At 34.1% G+C, this 19,508-nt stretch overlaps 1 protein-coding gene across 1 annotated transcript in view; it reads right to left on the bottom strand.

The window, feature by feature from the left end:
• LOC6034096 (transcription factor SPT20 homolog) overlaps positions 1–19,508 on the bottom strand; it is a 197,911-nt gene that overhangs the window by 135,984 nt on the left and 42,419 nt on the right. Inside the window, exon 2 of the mRNA XM_038265432.1 lies at positions 14,810–15,653. Coding sequence (XP_038121360.1) covers positions 14,810–14,888 — 79 coding nt within the window. The 5' untranslated portion in view covers positions 14,889–15,653. The remainder of the gene's footprint in view (positions 1–14,809; positions 15,654–19,508) is intronic.

Here is a 19,508-nt window from a genome sequence, read left to right as displayed (position 1 = left end):
GGCTTCAGTCAGCAACCGAGGGAAAACCAACCAGCATCAACGGACAAAGGCAGCAGTGACCTGTTTTCACCACAAGAACTTCTGAACATTTTAATCGAGATGACAACAACACTGCGTGGTTGCAAAACTCGCCAGGAACAAATAAGAACGCTTGGAGGATTTATCTTAAAATACAGTTCGTAGTTTACTCGTTCTACTGATTTTGAATTTTTCAATGAATTTATTTTTTTAGTTTTAAGTTAGGATTAGTTGTTAAAGTGATTTTTCTTTTTTTACCCAAATGTATTCAATTCAATGCAAAAATGTATGACAATTTGAAGTTAATAAATTAATGTGAACAGTAAACAATAAGACGAAAAATACAACAAAGATGAAGAGCAATAGGTCATACCACTTAGCATGTAAAAGAAATGTAATTATCATTAAAAAAAGTTCAAGAAAGACATATTTAATTTAAAAAAAATTACCATTTCTTTATTATTTATAGAATCAATATAAAATTATAACTTCATTTAAAAAAAAATACCATAAAAATCACTTTTCTTTATCCTTCTGTATTCAATTTACACTTTAATTAGTTTGAGGTGCTTCACATCCTAATAACTCTCCGCTCGAATCAAACCATTATTTGCTGAGATTTGGTCATTAGAAAATGGTGGGTTGTTTTGGTGAGATTAAGAAAACATTAATTTTCGTGTTGCTTTTTCTTAAAGCGGCTCTATCTCAGCAACCCGAGGTCCAATCTTCAATGTCTTTTGGACAATTTTATAGCAAATTTACTGAACTTTAAAAAAAATATATTTAGAAATGGTCACTTATGGTCACTATTTTTACAAATTGAAAAACTGCAAATATTTCGCTAAAATCAAACTTTCGGTGGATATATCTTGAAAACGGAGCCCTTTATCAAAAAATCTGTAAAGTACTTTTCGATTGCAAATTCAATTTGTTTTTCCATTAAACTTCGATTTTTTCCTAAAATCACTATTTTTTTCAAAAATTCATAACTCGGCGGCAGATTTTTTGACCATGTTTCCCTATGGCTCAAAAGTTGCGGATTTTTGTCCCCTAAAACATATCAAAAATCTCGAAAATAAAAAAATACGTATTTTGGGAAATTGAAATTTGGTGAAAAAAAAGTTGATTAAAAAATCTGCAAATTTTTTTTCCGTGTACCTATTTTTTCTCAAAAGTCCTCAACAATACCACAACTTTGCCGAAGACACCAAATTGATCAGAAAATTCACTCAAAAGTTACAGCTGTTTGAATATTTACATACCATTTTTGTATGGACAGCAGTCAAAATTGTATGGAGACTTGTATGGATGAACCAATCACACAGAATAGCTTATTTGGTCATAGGGAAGGCCCCCACAAAGTTTGAGCCAAATAAAAAAATACAAATAAAATCCTTTTCCGGTTTTGGTAGAGAATTGCTCTAATGCTTTACAATTCTTATCGATAACTTAGTTTTCAACTGTTCAGTGTTCATCAATTTCCACAAACAAATCTGAATTTCAAGATCAAAATTTGATATTTTTTTTTCAATTGAGGGAATTCCTGGGACCTAATGTAACAAATCCCGGCATTCGAGAATTTCCGGTTTTTGAAAAATATTTAGTTTTTTTTTCTGACTGATTGATAAATTACTGATTGATTGATACTGCAGAAAAAATATATTTATATTTTCTTCAGGTTACATGAGTTTTTACAAGCTATCAAGCCATCGATTAATCCTCGAACTAGTTTTGTTGAGGCTGGTACAAATTTTAATTTGTCACCGACTCAAAAAAAAAAAAAATCAAAAAAGTACAAAATTTTAATGGAATAAATTTATCTGGTCCCTCGGCCAGAATCGAGGGACAAAAATTTTGAATACATTTTTGTATCGGCCTAATTGAAGTCACTGTCATAGTCGAAATCAAAGTTTGTTGGAAAATTAATAATCAGACAATTTCCAAAAAATATTAAATTTCCCGGGAAATTTGGGAAATCGGACGCTCTTCGAAAAATGCATTTTTAACAAAAAAAAAAGAAATTACAATTTTCTTATTTGTGTAGTATTGAGCTTCGATTTATAACTGCCATCATTTAGTAGTAGCAACAGTTTTTTTAAATGGGTTTTCTGATCTCCCTGAAACCACTGATTTGTACGGAATTAACCCTCTACTGCCCTAAATTTTACTGTTCTGCAAAACTTTTATTCTGCGAAAAACTTTACTTCTCTTGTTGTATGTTTTTCTTGTTTCATTTTTAGTATTTTAATTTGCGTTTATTTAATGTTTGTTTTAAATAGTATTTGACCTATTCTGCCTAATTTTTTCATGTCTTTGCTTGTTTTTCACTTTCACTTTTTTTTACTTAAAATATAGGAAATTTTAGTAAAAAACACAGCCAAAGTTGACCCCTTCAAAAAATATATTTTTAAATACATTGGCCAAGGCGCATGAAACAAGTAAAACTTCCATCGCCTAAATTTTCGGAAAATTTTAGAGTTCTTCTTTTAAAAGATCAAAAAATTATTAATAAATGGATTTTTGGCGATTTTTTAAATCGAAGCCCGTCTTAAGGCGGGGTTGGAATGCAAAGGATTAAGTTCATGAAATGGTTGTTTTAAAAATACGATTGTAAGATCCTTAAAATACTGTGCAATTTGCATTATGGGTGTAGCAACATTCCTTAATATAAAAAGTAGTTTATGTAATACACTGCAGAAAATATTAAAAAAAAAATACTTTTTTAAATGAAAATTCGTTCAATTTCATTCAATGTCAAAAATTTAAACAAAGAAAGTTAGCATGGAATGCAAGAAAAATTAAGTTAAAGAAAATGGAAAAAAATGCATCCCAGGGTTAACGGCTAATCAACGTGGACTTTTCCGCCGTTTTTCCGCTTTACTGCAAATGTTCTAATGGTTTTTGGTGGCAAACCTTTTTTTTTTCTTTTTTGTTGCTCCCCCCGAGTTGAAGTTCATTCATTATGAACATGTTTACGGCATATTTTACGGCCACCAGGAGAGCACCCTCGGCTCGGTGAAAAGTGAATTTTCCACCCGTAATTTTCACAACCCCTGCCGGAGTGTGTGTGTGTTTTTTTTTAAGTTGCCTGAGAAGTTTCGGCCCCAGAATTGTGTTTTTATTGGGAACGCAAACAGGAATATAAAATTAGTCCTTGCTTCCAGCGAAACGAGCCAATTCCAGGTATTTTCCGAGAGCAGTTTTTTTATTTTGGGTTTATGGACGTCATTACGATATATTAAGGTTCTTTATTGTTTTTAGACTATCTTTAAATTTTACATTTTTTATTCAGCAATTTGCAAAAACAAGTAATTTCGAAAAATAAAAAATCTTCCTCTTGTTTGTCTTAATACTATGTAGTCTATAGACACTACCCAAACCGAAGCAACAAACCCGGCTCCAGAACCGGCAACGAAACGGAAATCCATTAGCATTTTCATATCCTTTTCGCACGGGACGCCTACAGCAAGCCCCTGGTCGGGTTCGATCCTTTCGACCCTCAAGGTTCCGGTGGTGGTCCCATGTTCTGACGCAGGTGCCACAAGTCACACTTCTTCTACGTCTTCCATGGGATGATGGTGACAGCGGCAAACCCTTGTCTCAGACAACGGGCAGACTTTTGCGTTTCAAAAAAAATAAATGCCGGATGTCGGGCAGTGAATTTAATTGCGATTTCAATATCCTTTTATTTTCGAGGAACCGCTGGGTGATGGGGTTTTATTGGAAGGGCGAATCTTAAGGGGAAATAAATTGAGAGTGATTTTAAAGCTTCTTGAATTGATGGTAAACATCACAACTTTTTATGACTGCAATTTTAAGAGGGATTTGGAACACGGCAAGTGTTGATGCTGCACTTTTTTAAGGGGATATCGGATAATCTCCACGGTAAAAGCTTGGTCATGACTTCAACAGGTAGTGAAAGTCAGTTCATCAACAAAAAAACAATTTACGGTGCAAGAACTTAAAAACGATACCCAATATCGAAATTTATCTAAAAGAAAAGTTAAATAATAAAGTAAAATAAAATAAATATAAAAATAACAAGCCATAGTCTCAACATTTGAATCCAAAAAGTGTTTTAAAATGCATTTGACACAAGTTCAGTTGTTTTGCAATCATTAGTCTTAAAAATGAAAGTTTTGATGAAAACAAAAATTTCAAAATTAAAATTTGTGATACTAAAGATGGATTTTTTTTAAATTCAAAAGATTTGTAAATCAGCCCAGATAAGCTAAAAATGATTCTTAACGCATGGAAATGCATTTCAAATTGATTTCAGTGGATTGCAATTTCCATTGAAATTTTAATGCTTTTGGAAAAATATTTATTGTGTTTTTCGGGCCATCCTTGATGAAGGGGGTGACAAAAACTAAAAAAAAGAATGTACCAGCCTAAAACATAAAATGAAAACAAAATTTGTTGACCTAATTTTTTATGTTAAATGGATTTACAAATGTTTTGATTAAGTGCTCCGTTTTCAAAACATAGCCACTCAAAATTAAATTTTGTCCGAAAAATCCCGTTTTTTATTTTTTTAAATAGTGTCCATGATTGTCCATTCCTGTAATTATTTTTTTTAAGTTCAGAAAACTTGCTATAAAATTGTCTAAGATACATTGAAGATTGGACCTCTGGTTGCTGAGATACAGTGGATAAAAGGAAAAGAAATATAAAAATTGTAATTTTCTAAGTCTCACCCAAACAACCCACCATTTTCTAATGTTGATATCTCTGCAACTAAAGGTCCGATTTTCAATGTCAACCCAAGTAACATTTTTAAACCAACTAGCCACCACCGAGTTTTATTGAGGTTTTATTGTAGCATCTTGATTGCTTAATAGTTTTATTTGGGCATTCACCGCAACCAACAAGCAAGAGCTAATTAATAGGTTCTAACAAGGTTTTATGCCTCGGACATAAAACCGGGTGAAAATAAAAGCCGACTGGCTTTCAATAAGGTTTTATAAAAGTTTTAATAGAGGCTTGAAAACCAGATGGCAATGCCATGTCAAACGGTTTTATCGCATGCTTTGTTAAAACCTAGGGTGTTGTAGCTGTCAAGTGCCTATAGGCATGTAAAAAGCTCACTTAAAACCATAAGCTCCTTAAAGAGCATTTATCGCGGCCAAAAAGCAGTGCATAAAAATGGCGCTAAACGCGTGCTCTGATTGAATATGATTGACCGTCATCTTGATTGAAAAAATAGAAAACTGAAAAATTTGATATAAATTTGATGAAAACAGACATTTATGCTGAATTTCTGGTATGATTTATATAGCGATAGATGTTTAAAAATATTTTGAACATTTTTTTCAAAGAATTACAATAAAATATTTTAAACATTAAACACTATGATTACAAAATATTGATTTTTGATGAAGCGAGTTGAATTTTTTGGCTCTATCTCTCCTACATTCATCAATAAAATTTCAACCGCAGCTGAATTTGAGTCATCAATTGCGAGATAAGCTTTCAAATTATTTAGATTACCTCTAATACCTATTATTTATCATCGCCATTTTTGACAACCATCTCCATAATTTCATTTGGCAAGACGAAGACTTATTTTTGCCAAAATAAAACCTATTTGGCATAAGACGTTTGAAGACGTATGAAATGTCATTTTTCCATAACTCCTGACTAGGTTTTAACAAAGGTTTTATCAAGGCTTTGAGGATGTTGTTAGGATTCAGTTATAAAGCCTTGAACTCCTATGTAGGTTTTATAAATAGGCCGTAACTACCTTTTGCGGAGGTCCTTTTGGGTTTTAAGTGGGGTTTATCAAGGTTCTGGGGAGTTTGTTACGACTAAGGGGTTTTAATGTTGGTTTTGGCTGATAGGTTTTATAGCGGTTGTGACAGCTTTGATAAAGCCTAAAATGTTACTTGGGAAAATATGAAACATTCGTGAAATTTTCCGATACAATAGAATATTAATTCAACACAATATTTTGAAATTTTTTGAATCAAGACTAACATTTCAAAAGGGCCAAACATTCAATATTGCGCCCTTTTGAAATGTTAGTCTAGATTAAAATATTTTTTTTCTGAATAGTCTTCATCAACACCTGCAACTTTGCCAATGACACCAAATCAATCAAAAAATTCCTTGAAAAGTTACCGATTTTCGAATATTTATGTACCATTTTTTAGTATGAACAGCTGCCAAAATTGGTTGAAGTTGGTTGTCGGAGTCCCGAGTTATGATTACAAATGTTTACGGTAATCTAACTTGTACGTGCGTCAAACGCATTCTGACCTGAAATCCCTTTGGCCAATTGTCGCACTTACATCAATTTTCAGGGAGTGACAAGATAGCACGACGAGATTGAAACTTCTTTCATATGTAAAGTGACAAAAATGCACGGAGCTTTTACGGTTTTTATTGAATATCTCAGGATTGAAATCGAATTTTGGGGATCTGTGAAGGTCAAAAGGTGAGGCATTGTGAGCTGCACAAAATGGCATTTTTAACTCAATTTGGCTCAAAATGCACGTACGACAAGTTAGCACGACGGCGACGATATATAATTTTTTTAAAACTTGTTTCAAGTTATCCAAAATTTACGATTTTTTTTCGAAATCTTGGCAGCACTGTCAAATGTGTTTTGACCACCATGTGCCATTGCTCTGAAGTTGATTTTTTGTTTTTAATTTTTGTGGGATTTTTTAAAGACACCAAAACGGTCAGAAAATTCGTTGCCAAGATACAGACTTTTAAATATTTTACTAGCCTTTTTTATGGTGACTACTCATAATGTCGGTAAAACCAAAAAATACAAACATAATTTTTTTAGAAGAAGTTCATTCTTGGTAGAATTGCTCAGATTTAAATATTATTTAAATAAAATCTGTCCACATTTTAAGATTAAACATCGTAAGATAAGCATTTGTGATTTTTATTTTAATCCAATGGGCTAAATTTCTTTAAACTTTAGATGTGTTTGAATCAAACAAATAATTTTAACACGTGCCTAATTTGAAATGTCCCGTTTCCCGAGCAGACGGAAATAACTTGGGAATAACATTCTTTGTTATTTGAAAATACTAGGCCAATAACATTTTATGTTATTTATGACAAGATTTGTTATTCGCCGTTATGATTTTTTTGTTATTGGATTGTTATTCTAATAACAGACTAATAACATTTTACGTTATTCTTCGAACAAATCTTTGTTATTATTTTTTGTTATTTTAACAACTAATCCGATCATCCCAATAACGATTGGAGGTATTCTTCCATAACAAAAAATGTTATTCCCAAGTTTTTCTGGCTTTCAATCAATATCAGACCGATAACAAATTGTGTTATGATAACATAAACTGTTATTGAACTCTTATGCAAAAATGGATTTTTCAAGAATATTCCATAACATTTTCTGTTATTTTAACAGTATTTGTTATTGAAATGGCATGAATTTAGTTATTACCGTCTGATCGGGTTGTCGAATTCGATTTCCCCTCTCCTTCAGTGCTGTTTATGTCACGGGAAGCGCTGCGAAATTGAAACTGAAACCTTTTCCATTTCTAAAGCTCCACGTGCCCTGCAGGTTCAGCCATACCCCGTGCCAAGAAGGTGAATAAATAAAAGACTTAGTAATCTTTTTTATGGGATTTCCAACAAGCCTAGGCTTTGCCCGGTATGGGCTATATGCAGTAAAGTTGAGCTTATTTTCTGGGCCTTGTTCTTGAAGGAAATTTCGTTTCGCATTTATTAGACTTTCCTGGTTGATTTTGATACTTTTTGTAGGCAGCATGATTAAAGTCAAAAAGAGAAGGATTTTCTTCAAATGACAAAAAGAGCACAGTATTTGTTTATACTTTTCATCATTAGTGTTATTCTTAAAAATACAAGAGAATTTCTTGTAAAGAAGCTAAGAGAACGCGAACTTTAATAAATAAGCAATATTTCTTAATTAAACTATTTCTCCAGCTATTTTCTTCCCTTCCAAGAAATATTCCTTCGTCAATCGCCGTAGGGCATCGGTAGCAAGTCTCATTTGAGCGGGCCGACTACCTTTAATGACAACCAATTGCCGCCATATCAGAGGCCAAGATTACCATCGGTAATTGGAAAATAAGGCCCTGCCCGGAGGAGCCTCTCCCTCCTCCGCGCGACACGGAGCCATCTCCGGTGACCGCACATCAAACGGTTCTGGATAGAAAAATGAAAATTTCTTCTAGATTGAAGCCAGCCAGCATTTCTGCCGGAAATTGGCCAGCGTGAGGTAATTAGTACGATGGGCGTCAGGCGTTAAAAGTGTCCATGGTTTGTTTTAAGTGGCAAGATCGATTTCCTGTGAGGAGATCAGGTCAATTTACCTTTAGACTTTTTTTCTGAAATCATTATGACATGTTTAAGAAGATTGTTAATTTACAAAAAAAAATCATTATTATTATTAACCATCGGCAAACCAACAAATTTGAATAACTTCATGCCTTTATTTACCAAAAACTGAGACATCAACCCTAACATGCAAATTTTGCAGTAGCCCTAAAACAGTAGAATCTGACACCCAGGGTTCATCAAAAATTAATTCCACGGATCGAAGCACCAAAAATGCCAACCCATCAGCATCTTTGCCATGATAGTTGGAGAAGAATTCCACGCTCGTTTTCCCATTTTCCCAAAGCCTAGAGTAGCAAGGGGAAAGAGACGGGCGCGGGAGACAAAGTGAGTTTTCGTGAAAAAGGCATTAGCCCAAATTGGGCGGCTGGCAAACAAACTCCGGCGCGCACCTGATGATGGGCTGGGAAAATGCTTTTCTATTTTTCATCGTCGTCGTCACCGCTCGAGGGCATTAGAAAATTGAGAGCAAGCAATGGTGACGACAGGAATTGAAATATTAATGGTTTAATGCCGTGCGATCAGCGATAAATTGTTTGCGCGAGAGGTTTTGAATTTTGAGCAGACAAACAAAACGAGGGAAATGAATTCAAAATTCGGCTTACCTTTTTCTCACTTAAATCATACTTTGAAATGTTCCACGAACCAAACCTTCACCAAGTTAAACAATCTTCCAAAAAGACTCGTACACAACCCGTCAATTGCTTCGTTGGAAGTTCGCTTTCAAACAAGTTGGTGCGCGCAGCTTCCGCAAATTGACGCTAATTTACGCCGTCGTGATTAATGAAATTATTTTACACGCTGACTAATTATATTTGCGCTTGATAATTTCCCCTCCCAACTCTGATTCACCGAACCCCGTATGGGGAAAAAAACTGGCATACGGTAGGAAAGTTTTCAACTGTTTGGAATTTTCACGGCAACGAAAAGTGACGAGTTGTGAATTGATTCGTTCTTGGAAAGTTGGCGCGTTTGGCAAAGTTTTGTTGTCACCTTATATGAGATTTTAATGGAGTTTCCACGGAATCCATGATCCCACGCTGCTTCTAGACGAAATTCGATCTGAAAATTTGGCTTAAATCCATTTCTAAAACTTATTTTGAATCTTTTAAAACCATTGGACTTACATAAGAAATCTGAAGTTTGAAAGATTTTTTGATTTTGAAATGGCATGAATTTTGTTATTACATTTTTATTTTGAATAACATTTTTCGTTATGGAAGAATACCTCAAACCGTTATTGGGATGATCGGATTAGTTGTTAAAATAACAATTAATAATAACAAAGATTTGTTCGAAGAACAACTAAAATTGTTATGAGTCTGTTATTACAATAACAATTCAATAACAAAAAAAATCATAACGAAGAATAAAAATCAATATTTTTTCGATGGATCAACTATGGTCCCTTTGGCACGAGCTGTCAACTTTGACCTTTTCTGTCAAGAAGGACCGCGAAGTATTTTTTTTTTTTGAATTCAATTAAACATCCATTCAAAGGGTCATTGTACTCAGAAAAATAAACTTTATCGTTATCCCGGGCAGACGGTAATAACAAAATAAATAATATTTCAATAACAAATCCTGTTAAAATAACAAAAAGTGTTATTATTTTATCCTGAAGTTCAACTTCAAGAAGAAAAAATAATAACAGTTTCTGATAAAATAACAAAATTTGGTATTGGAGTGATATTATATTAAAAATGTTTAATAACACGCAAATAAGAGGAAATGTTATACATTTCAAAAACTCTCCTAATAACAAAATTTGTTATTCGTTCGGTATACTGACTTAGAAATAAAATTACCATAAATCGCACAAATGGAAAAGTTTCTAAGTGTCCATAACAAAATCTGTTATTATTTTTTCTTTTGTTAAATATGTTTAGATCTTTAGGATATTTTTGACCAATTTCGTCAGGGTCATTATTTCAGCCATGAAATGGGGCCCTTAAGCTAAAATTATTCTAAAAAGTTGAAATTTTGAAAGTTGATTTTTTTAATTATTTGATATACCCCCTAAGGGACTTTGCTAAAATTGGCTAGAACTATGGGATAATTTTGACCAATTTCGTCGGGGTCATTATTTCGGCTATGAAATGGGGTTTCAATCTAAAATTAATCCGATGAAATTAACTTTTGAGAGTTAATTTTTTTAAATTTTGTTATATTCCCTAACGGAATTGATTTATTTATTGAGAATTTTTGATGTGTGATTAACAAAAACTGTTATTATTTTCACAGAGCCAGGAAGTCAGAGCTGACGTTGAAGTTCGAGCTGGAGTGAGACCACGGAGACTGCATCGGATTCAGCAAATTTTCAGCAACTTTTACTTGGAGTCGGAATCTGTGAAGTAGGGTATTTTTGGAGCGCTGAAGTCGTCGTTGATGTCATATGCTGCATCCAGAGTCGGAGTTGTCTTCAAAGTATGGATTCAAAGTCGCTTGGAGGTACCCGACTCTGCAGCCCTGACTAGTACAGAGGAGTTATGGCAGCTGCAGGTTTATTTGCAAATTACAAATAAACCAAAACAATAACTTTTTTTGTTGTGGAGACATACCAGTTCAATAACATTTTTTGTTATTATGCTGCTCCACCTCTCCACACAAAATATCAAATCTTGTTATTCCTTCATTATTTCTTATGTGTTATTGGTTTGTTATTGCAATAACAATATAATAACAGTTTCAGTTATTCTTCAAACAAATCTTTGTTATTGATTTTTGTTATTTTAACAACTAATCCGATCATCCCAATAACATCTTCTCACAATATCAAAAACTGACCTTCCCAAGTTATTTCCGTCTGCTCGGGATGAGCAATAATATCACAAATTTAAACTTTAACTTAACCCAACTACCTTTCCAATAATTTATCTAACATCCAGATATATGCGAAAACACATTTGTTTACATAACTTTTGAACTACTTATCAAAAGTTCAAACAATTCAATAGAAACGTATGGGACCCTAAAACAAGTGTAATTCGACTGGTTGACATTATTGGCAACACTCATACACAAATACGGACTAACATTTTTCGATTCGAAGTCCATAGGTTTACGTGAAGGTTATTCTACTAGTTTTGTGTGAAAAGTTCATTTTTAGAGCAGGATTGGTTAATGTTTTTTTTTTTGCAAAACAAAAGTTCTTTAAAATAATTCCCTAAACACGAAAAAAAAATTTGAAATAACAATTTCACAAGTAGGGTGTGGATTTAATAGAAGTTCAACAAAAGTGATTGAACTGTAATTGGTTATGAAATGAAAATATTATATGTATGTTTGACCTAATTGATAAAAAGTACTCTAAATAGATCAAGGTCAAGGTAGACCCTTTTAATACAAGTAGTTACCAAAAAAAATTCTCAAAAACAGGCTATTTTTTAATTCGGCTGAAACTTTTTTGGAATTTCCCAATGACCAAAGGGGGCAATTTGAGTCATTGGTTATTCCAGACAATCAATTCTTCATACAAGTCTGGTAGTTTTATTCATATAAAATATTTGATATACAGTGTCTTTAGCAAACGTAACGTTCAGACAAAAAAGTTACACTCTAAAAAAATAACTTTCATTATTTTTTCACAGCTGCCATATTCTCAAAAACTATGAGCAAATGGAATAAATTTAACTTTTCAAAAATATTGAGTATATTCTTTTACATTTGATTTAACAAAAAAAAAATTAAAGTGACAGCCATTTTAGGGACAATTACAGCTAGCAAATATATATATATTTTTTTAAATTGTTAAATTTCATTTTTGGACTTTTAAAAACAAACTAACAGTTGCATTGGAAAAAACTAAAATATTTTCGAAACTCAAAATAATACCCGGACATAACTTTTTGAAAATGTTTGGCTAATTTCTAAATTTCAAAAAACTTTTTTTTAATGGTTTGAAAATTTTTCAATATGTTTATCGAGATTTTTACAATGGAACCCACAAATTGATTTAAAAAAAAACAACATTTTCAAACTTAAATGGCTTGCTTTATGTGTACTTTATGTTAAAAATAAAAAATCTGAAAGTTGGCAGTGAAAGTGAAAAAAAGGCTCATTTTCCGAAATATGCGGGGTGAATCGATATTTTTCGTTGAGGTGTTATTTACTGATTTTTTTTTGAATGAATGCATTAAGTTTAATTTAGCATATTTTATTTTTGCTTGAGTAATATTTAGATGTTTGTACATGATCAATTAAGCTATGGAATGATTTTTTTTTTGTCTTAAAGTTACTTTCAGGTTTTTTTTCTTCCACTGTAGTTAATTGGGACTGAAGACTGAAAAGGGACATCAGATTTGGAAGCACTTTTGAGCTTTAAATTTAGAAATTTATGAAAATATTTTTGTCAATATTTTTTGCTCCGTAATCTAATCACCCTAAAGCATAAATTTTGCGCAAATTTGGGGTGCCACACATACCGACAAAGATGACATAAGACAAAGATGGCCAGACCATCAAAAAATAAAAGCGCTCTAAATTCGAAAATCAATTTACTAATTTTGTTTTTTTTTTTATGGAATGTGTCTGTTCTATCCGGTTCCAACTTAAACATACAAATTTTGTGCAAAAACCTATCTGAATTTTCAAATGGCTAGAGCAGGTGTTGAGATATGTATGTATTAGTTATAGGAATATTAATGAACAAATAATATGTACATGTTTCTATCAATTTGCAATGATTTTCTCAAAGAAATTCGTTGAAAAATCTTTAAAATTAGTTTAAAGGTTTGTTTTGTAAAAATACATCCTACAAACATTTTTAAGGGTAGTTTTTTGTGTGCCACTCAAACCGCATAATAAATGATTTTATTTATTATTCATAATTTAAAAAATCTAGTCAAAAACATTCACCACTTCTTCTTAACTTCAATTAATGCAAATATTTTCTTTTGTTATTATTTTCATAATTTAGTTGATAAAAATAATAGTTTGCCATACAAAATTTCTAAATGAGCATGAGCATGAGCATGAGCATGAGAGACCACCCATGGTTGTCCTTCTCCGTTGCTGAACAGGACTATAATATCCCATCAGCACAACCGGTCACACGCTTCAACGATCAAATGATGTTTCCCTTATCAACAGCATGCATGAATGCGCTGAAAAGATAAAACATCACGATCATCAAAACTAGAGCCGGTGCGAATAGGAAACAGTCGTTGGCCACCAACGGCGCCCGCCATGTCAGTTTGTAGATCTCGAGGGAATGGGACGGGAATGTTAGTTAGCACAGGCTGCTACCAAGGGTGGGTTCTATAGGATATCCACACCCCCGCGTGTGCCGGAAAACTACTTCTACTTGGGATTTTGTTAGTGGGTAAGGGTAATGGCCAGGATTCAACATAGAGGATGATGATGCGACCCAATAATCAATAAATTTTGTCTAATGGTGTGATGTATTATGCATTCTCAAGGCAAACAGTCGGAGTATGCGGATGAGACTATTCCCGGTTATTTGGTGTTGAGTTTAGCATAAATGATTTAATCTTAGACAGCCGGCTGTTGAAAGATAAAACCAACTAAAATGCGAAAACGCTAAACCGCCCGGATCGAAATACACGCACAATCGGGGGGACAACAAAGACGGAAACGGCAACGAAAATCCTGCGTGATGACCACGACGCGCACCGTTCAAATTCTCCAACGCAACTGTCAAACATCCCGAAACCGCCCGGATCGAAATACACACACAATCGGGGGGACAACAAAGACGGAAACGGCAACGAAAATCCTGCGCGAGGACCGCGACGCACACCGTTCAAATTCTCCAACGCAACTCAGTTTGCCATAAAAAATTTCTAAATCAATGAAAAAAAAAACAAATTTTTCAAAAGTCTTTGTAACTCTCTAGAGTAATCATAATATCCCAGAAAATTCAAAAAAAAAACTTGTAAACAAGCTAAATTCAACAAAACAACTCAAAACCCTTCCAAGAACGCTTAAAAAAGGATCCTATTTGTAACGTAGCCTTTTCTAAACAACAACTCCTTCCGGGAAGGATTAACTTTTCTACCAACGCTCAACATACGCCCTAAACTTTCTGCCACAACGTACTGAAAACCAGCTAATCATCATCAGCCTCAAGTGATCCAATTTTCCACCAACTAAACGACCGTAATCCCACCTTCGTTTTTTGCTTAAACTAGTCGGTGTTACGCAAGAATCATCATGATTGTGTTAATAATTAACCAACTAACGGAAGGAAACCCCGCGGCGAAAACGGAAATCCCCATGATTGATGATAATCCCGCTTTGCCAGACAATTTATAAACGAGGAAGCCCTATTACTGCTGGAAAGCTGCAAGAAGAAAAAAAACGAACGAATGCATTGTGGAGGCAAAAGTGCATCCAATAAATCCTCCCCCAGGGCAATCTGCAACGACTCGCTCTCTTCCTGGCAGGGCTGGCAACACTGCCAAGCTCGACTCTGTGTACTTACTGTGTCCACTCTTCTTGCCGTTGGATTTGCTCTTGTTTTTCCTCGGGTAGAGATGAATCTTGCTCTGTCCGCAGCCCATCCTGGCGGGTTTCGCTACTCCTTCTTTTTTTTGTCCTAGGGTCAGCTACTCCGGAACGGGACAATCTGGTCACTATCCTTAGACCAGCTGGGATGTCACCGAACGCCGTCGCCGCCGGGGTGTGATTATTTATAAACTTGTGAAAGGCTGCAAATTGTAGTATCTTTTTCTCCTTCCTCGGGCGAAGCCTTAATCCAGAAGAATTTTTCTATCACGACTTCCAACTCAGCCGGATTTATGACACACTTATCCCTCCCTTCAAACTGGCTGGCACTAATCCGATTCTTCTGCTCGACTAATTACCCACCGATGTCACCGTAATATTTCACGTGACCCGCCCCCCTCGGAAACTTTTCCTTCTATTTTTCTCCGAATAAAACTTATCCCCCACTAGACGGAACTCGACCCGACCAACGAAAAAAAAACACCTAATTTATCTGTTCAGCACCGTCACCGCACTCACTTTTCCTCGCATAAAACGATCATAAATCTTCATCTTCCTTCCCACCTCAACACACTGGGACACACGTGGCACGTGTCACGCACCACCACGTGTGATGAACGGCTTGACCGGCGCCTCCCCCCCCTCACGACAATTTTTCCTCCTCGCACACACGGGTGATAATTTTCCATCTAATTCCCGGTGACCTAATCCACGGGCGAGAGCAATTCCTATTCCGGGGAAAAAAGAACTGTGAGATTCGGGCACCTGCCGGGATTCGGTCACACGATGACGTTTCGAGCCTCAGAATTCTGGAAAGATTACTGGAAGAAAGAGGAGAATAAATATTCTGTCAGTGTTGCTCAGGAATTTGGCAGGTTTCGGTCAGTCGCCGAGGTATAGAGGTACGTGGTTGAATTGGTTCACTGAGAGAAGATCAATTGGGATGAATGAGGTATAGTTTGTATGAAAACGTTAGGGTGACCAACGAAACCGCAAGTGAATGCCTAAAAAATATGTTCATGCTCTGAATTCATATTTTTGTTTTTAAAATCAACTTTCAAATTTGCAATAAAGAAGTCGAGAAATTCACTTCACTTCACTTATTCTGGTTTATAGGTGTTGAACATACAAACTATTTTCTTTTCAACATATTACCTATCACGGTTATTCTAAAGACCATGCACCACTGGCACTGAATTTAAGTTGATTTATGAGATAACAATGAACCATGCGTTGGAAGTGCCTCTACACAGATGTCAGTTGACAGTGTTGACACAGACAGAAGCGATTATCAGATCAACCTTAGGACAGCTGTGTTGTATAAAAGTTTGATAGATTGCAGTTTTAAAAATACTTACTTTGCCATGACATTGTTTTTTTTTTTACTTTTATTCTTAGTTTAGATTTTCTTTTCCATATACATTCATTCAGTATACATATTCGTTTCGCTAAGAGACGGTGATTTTAGCGGATTGCAGACTGAATTTCACCAGACCAATTTGCGTAGGAATGGATAGTTGGGAATAAACCCAACTCCACCCGAACCAGATTCTCATCACCATGCCAACCGTCCATTGCTGGCCACTCTTATCTTCACCAACCAACCAACAGGATCAAGCAAAGGGATTCGGAAGACGGGAACTGTTAATGCTCCACTTTTTTAAGGGGACAAGGGAAAATCTGAATAGCAAATTATAGGATCCGTAACTGGAACGAGTGGACCACATCTAGACAAAATTCGTTCAGCCAAAGCCGAGAAATTCAAGTGTATAATAAGTATAAAAGAAGGTAGGTCAAATTAAAAAGTTCAATTTTCAAGTGACTAAATAGCCTCTTCTCAGTGAGGAAGAACAATTGTTCAGAAAAATGCGCCTTTTCGACTTAAATCCGCCTGGAGAAGCCAATAAACGAAGGTGTTGGTCAAATATTGATAGTTCATTATGATCTCAGGATAAAAACCTATCATTCCATGACAAAATTTGCCATATTTAATCATTTCAAGCAAAATAATGTAAATGGGTCAAAGCCTAATCTAAACTTCCACTGACGTAAGCAGGACAGGCCCATTTTCACAATGTAAATGCTTGATTTGGTTATTGATTCTAAACGATTTTCGAAAATGTCTTCAAAAAAGAGAAATCCTCTACCTAATCGGTCTTTTTTAATTAATTTTTGTATTTTTTAATCCGACTGAAACTTTTTTGGTGCCTTCGATATGCCCAAAGAAGTTAATTTGCATCATTAGAAGGGTGGTTCATGGATATATGAAAAGACAAAAGTGTTCTATTTCGTTTGCATCAACCGGAATTTCAAAGTTCTATGACCCCAGAAGCTAGCCTGAAAATTTGAGCTCATTTGAATAAGGTTTAGTTGCTCCAGTTTTGATCTGAAGTTAGTATGGAACTTGATTCAATTTAATATGGAGAATTGTAACTTTTTACATGTTCTTATAGAAAATTTCCCAAAACTCTGTCAAATTTTCCTATTCATAGGTTTCTTATAGGTTTTGATCCGAAGAACAACTTTGTAGAACATCGCAAAGTGCTAAGAATTGATCCTGGAAAGATACAGGATGTTTTTTAGAGTTTACTTTTTTCGGCAAAATTTCAAAATATGCTAAAAAAATTAATCTGTATCTTTTCGGGATCATTTCCTAGCGCTTTGCGATGTACTACAAAGTTGTTCCCCGAATCAAAACCTATAAGAAAACTCTTACATGATAAAGTTTTATCGGGTTGAGGAAAACTTTCTAGCAGAAGAGTTAAAAAGTGAAAAATAAATCAATTAAATTTATTGAAATTCCATTCTAACTTCATATCAAAACTGGAGCAACTAAACCATAACCAAATAAGCTAAAATTTTCAGGCTAGCTTTTTGGGTCATAGTACTTCAAAATTCCAGTTGATGCAAACGAAATTGAACACTTTTGTCTTTTTCATATATCCGTGAACCAAGTGAAATTAAAAATCACATTTTTTACCGTGTACAGAGAAACCATTACGTGGTGGTGTTACGCTTTATGTTTCGTAGATTTTTCTTTAACCATTTAATATTTTTACACGCTTCAAAAAGCGTTTTGTATATCTGAAAAAAATCACAAATTAATTTTAAAACATTGCAAAATGTCGCGTCGTTCCAGAGAAATTGACAGATTAGAAAAACGTAACGCACCGCGTTAAAAGAGGTTTCAATGTATTCTAACTTTTTTTTTTTTTTGAATAATAATTATTCATTAGTTTGTCCATATAATTTTCCAAAAAAATTTAGCAGCTGTCCATACAAAAATGATGTATGAAAATTCAAAAATCTGTGTCTTTTGAAGGATTTTTTTGATCGCTTTGGTGTGTTCGGTAAAGTTATAGGTGTGGATAAGGACTACACTGAAAAAAAATGTTAGAATACATTGAAACCTCTTTTAACGCGGTGCGTTACGTTTTTCTAATTTGTCAATTTCTCTGGAACGACGCAACATTTTGCAATGTTTTAAAATTAATTCGTGATTTTTTTTCAGAAATACAAAACGCTTTTTGAATCTTGTAAAAATATTAAATGGTTAAAGAGAAATCTACGAAACATAAAGCGTAACACCACCACGTAATGGTTTCTCTGTACACGGTAAAAATGTGATTTTAAATTCACTTTTTGTCACTAAACTTGGTTTGCAAAAAAACACTAATTTTTTATGTTTTATAGGACATCAAATGCCAACTTTTCAGAAATTTGCAGAACGGGCAAAAAAAGTGAGACCGAGTTATGAATTGTTGAATCAATACTTTCAATATTTCAATTTATTGAAAAATCAGTATTGATTCAAAAATTCAAAACTCGGTCAATGATTTTTTGCCCGTTCTGAAATATTCGGAAAAGTTGGAATTTGATAACATATCAGCAAATCAAAAAAAAATAGTGTATTTTTGCAAATCAAGTTTTTGTGACAAAATGTGAAATTAAAAATCACAGAAAAAAATTTACCATGCATTTTTTTACAGTGTAGTTCATAGTCCTTGCCTACAATTTGCCGAAGACACCAAATCGATCATTTTTTTTTATTTTTCATGCAACATTTTTGTATGGACAGCTGCCAAATTTGTATGGAAACTTATATGGACAAACTAATGATGCGAAGCACCAAAAAAGTTTCAGTCGGATTAAAAAACACAAAAAAAATCGAATGACCGAAATCTGAGAGAACTGCTCTCTTAGAAATCATGCTGAAATCATAATCTATTATTTAAGAAGTGAGCACCAATAATTTATGAACATGACCTCAAAATATGACAGGCTAGTGGACTGCTACCAAAATTTTACGAAGACTTGTATGGACGAAATAATGATGCAAAATGTCTTCTTTTGGCCAAATTTCATCCAAATCAATAATTTAACAAATAACGTTGTTCGATGTGTCAGAGAATAGCTTTTAGCTAAAACTTTGCCCAACACATCAAGTTAAGCAGATAAACCGTTCTCGAGCTACCGATTTCGGAATATTTTGATAGCATATTGGTATGGACAGCTGTTTGAAATTTATCAAGATTTGTATGGATGAGGATGATTATTTAGTTAAATGTATCGCTGAGAAAGTACTCTCAAAGATTCAGCCAAATTTAATGAATTAAAAAAAAATGCTCATTCTTTTAAGAATTACTTTCGAACAAACCATATGTTAAAATAAATAT

The sequence above is a fragment of the Culex quinquefasciatus genome, chromosome 3 (genome assembly GCF_015732765.1).
Source record: "Culex quinquefasciatus strain JHB chromosome 3, VPISU_Cqui_1.0_pri_paternal, whole genome shotgun sequence".
Taxonomy (NCBI): Eukaryota; Metazoa; Arthropoda; class Insecta; order Diptera; family Culicidae; genus Culex; species Culex quinquefasciatus.
The sequence above is the reverse complement of the archived record's forward strand: the minus strand, read 5'-3'. Positions and strand labels throughout refer to the sequence as shown.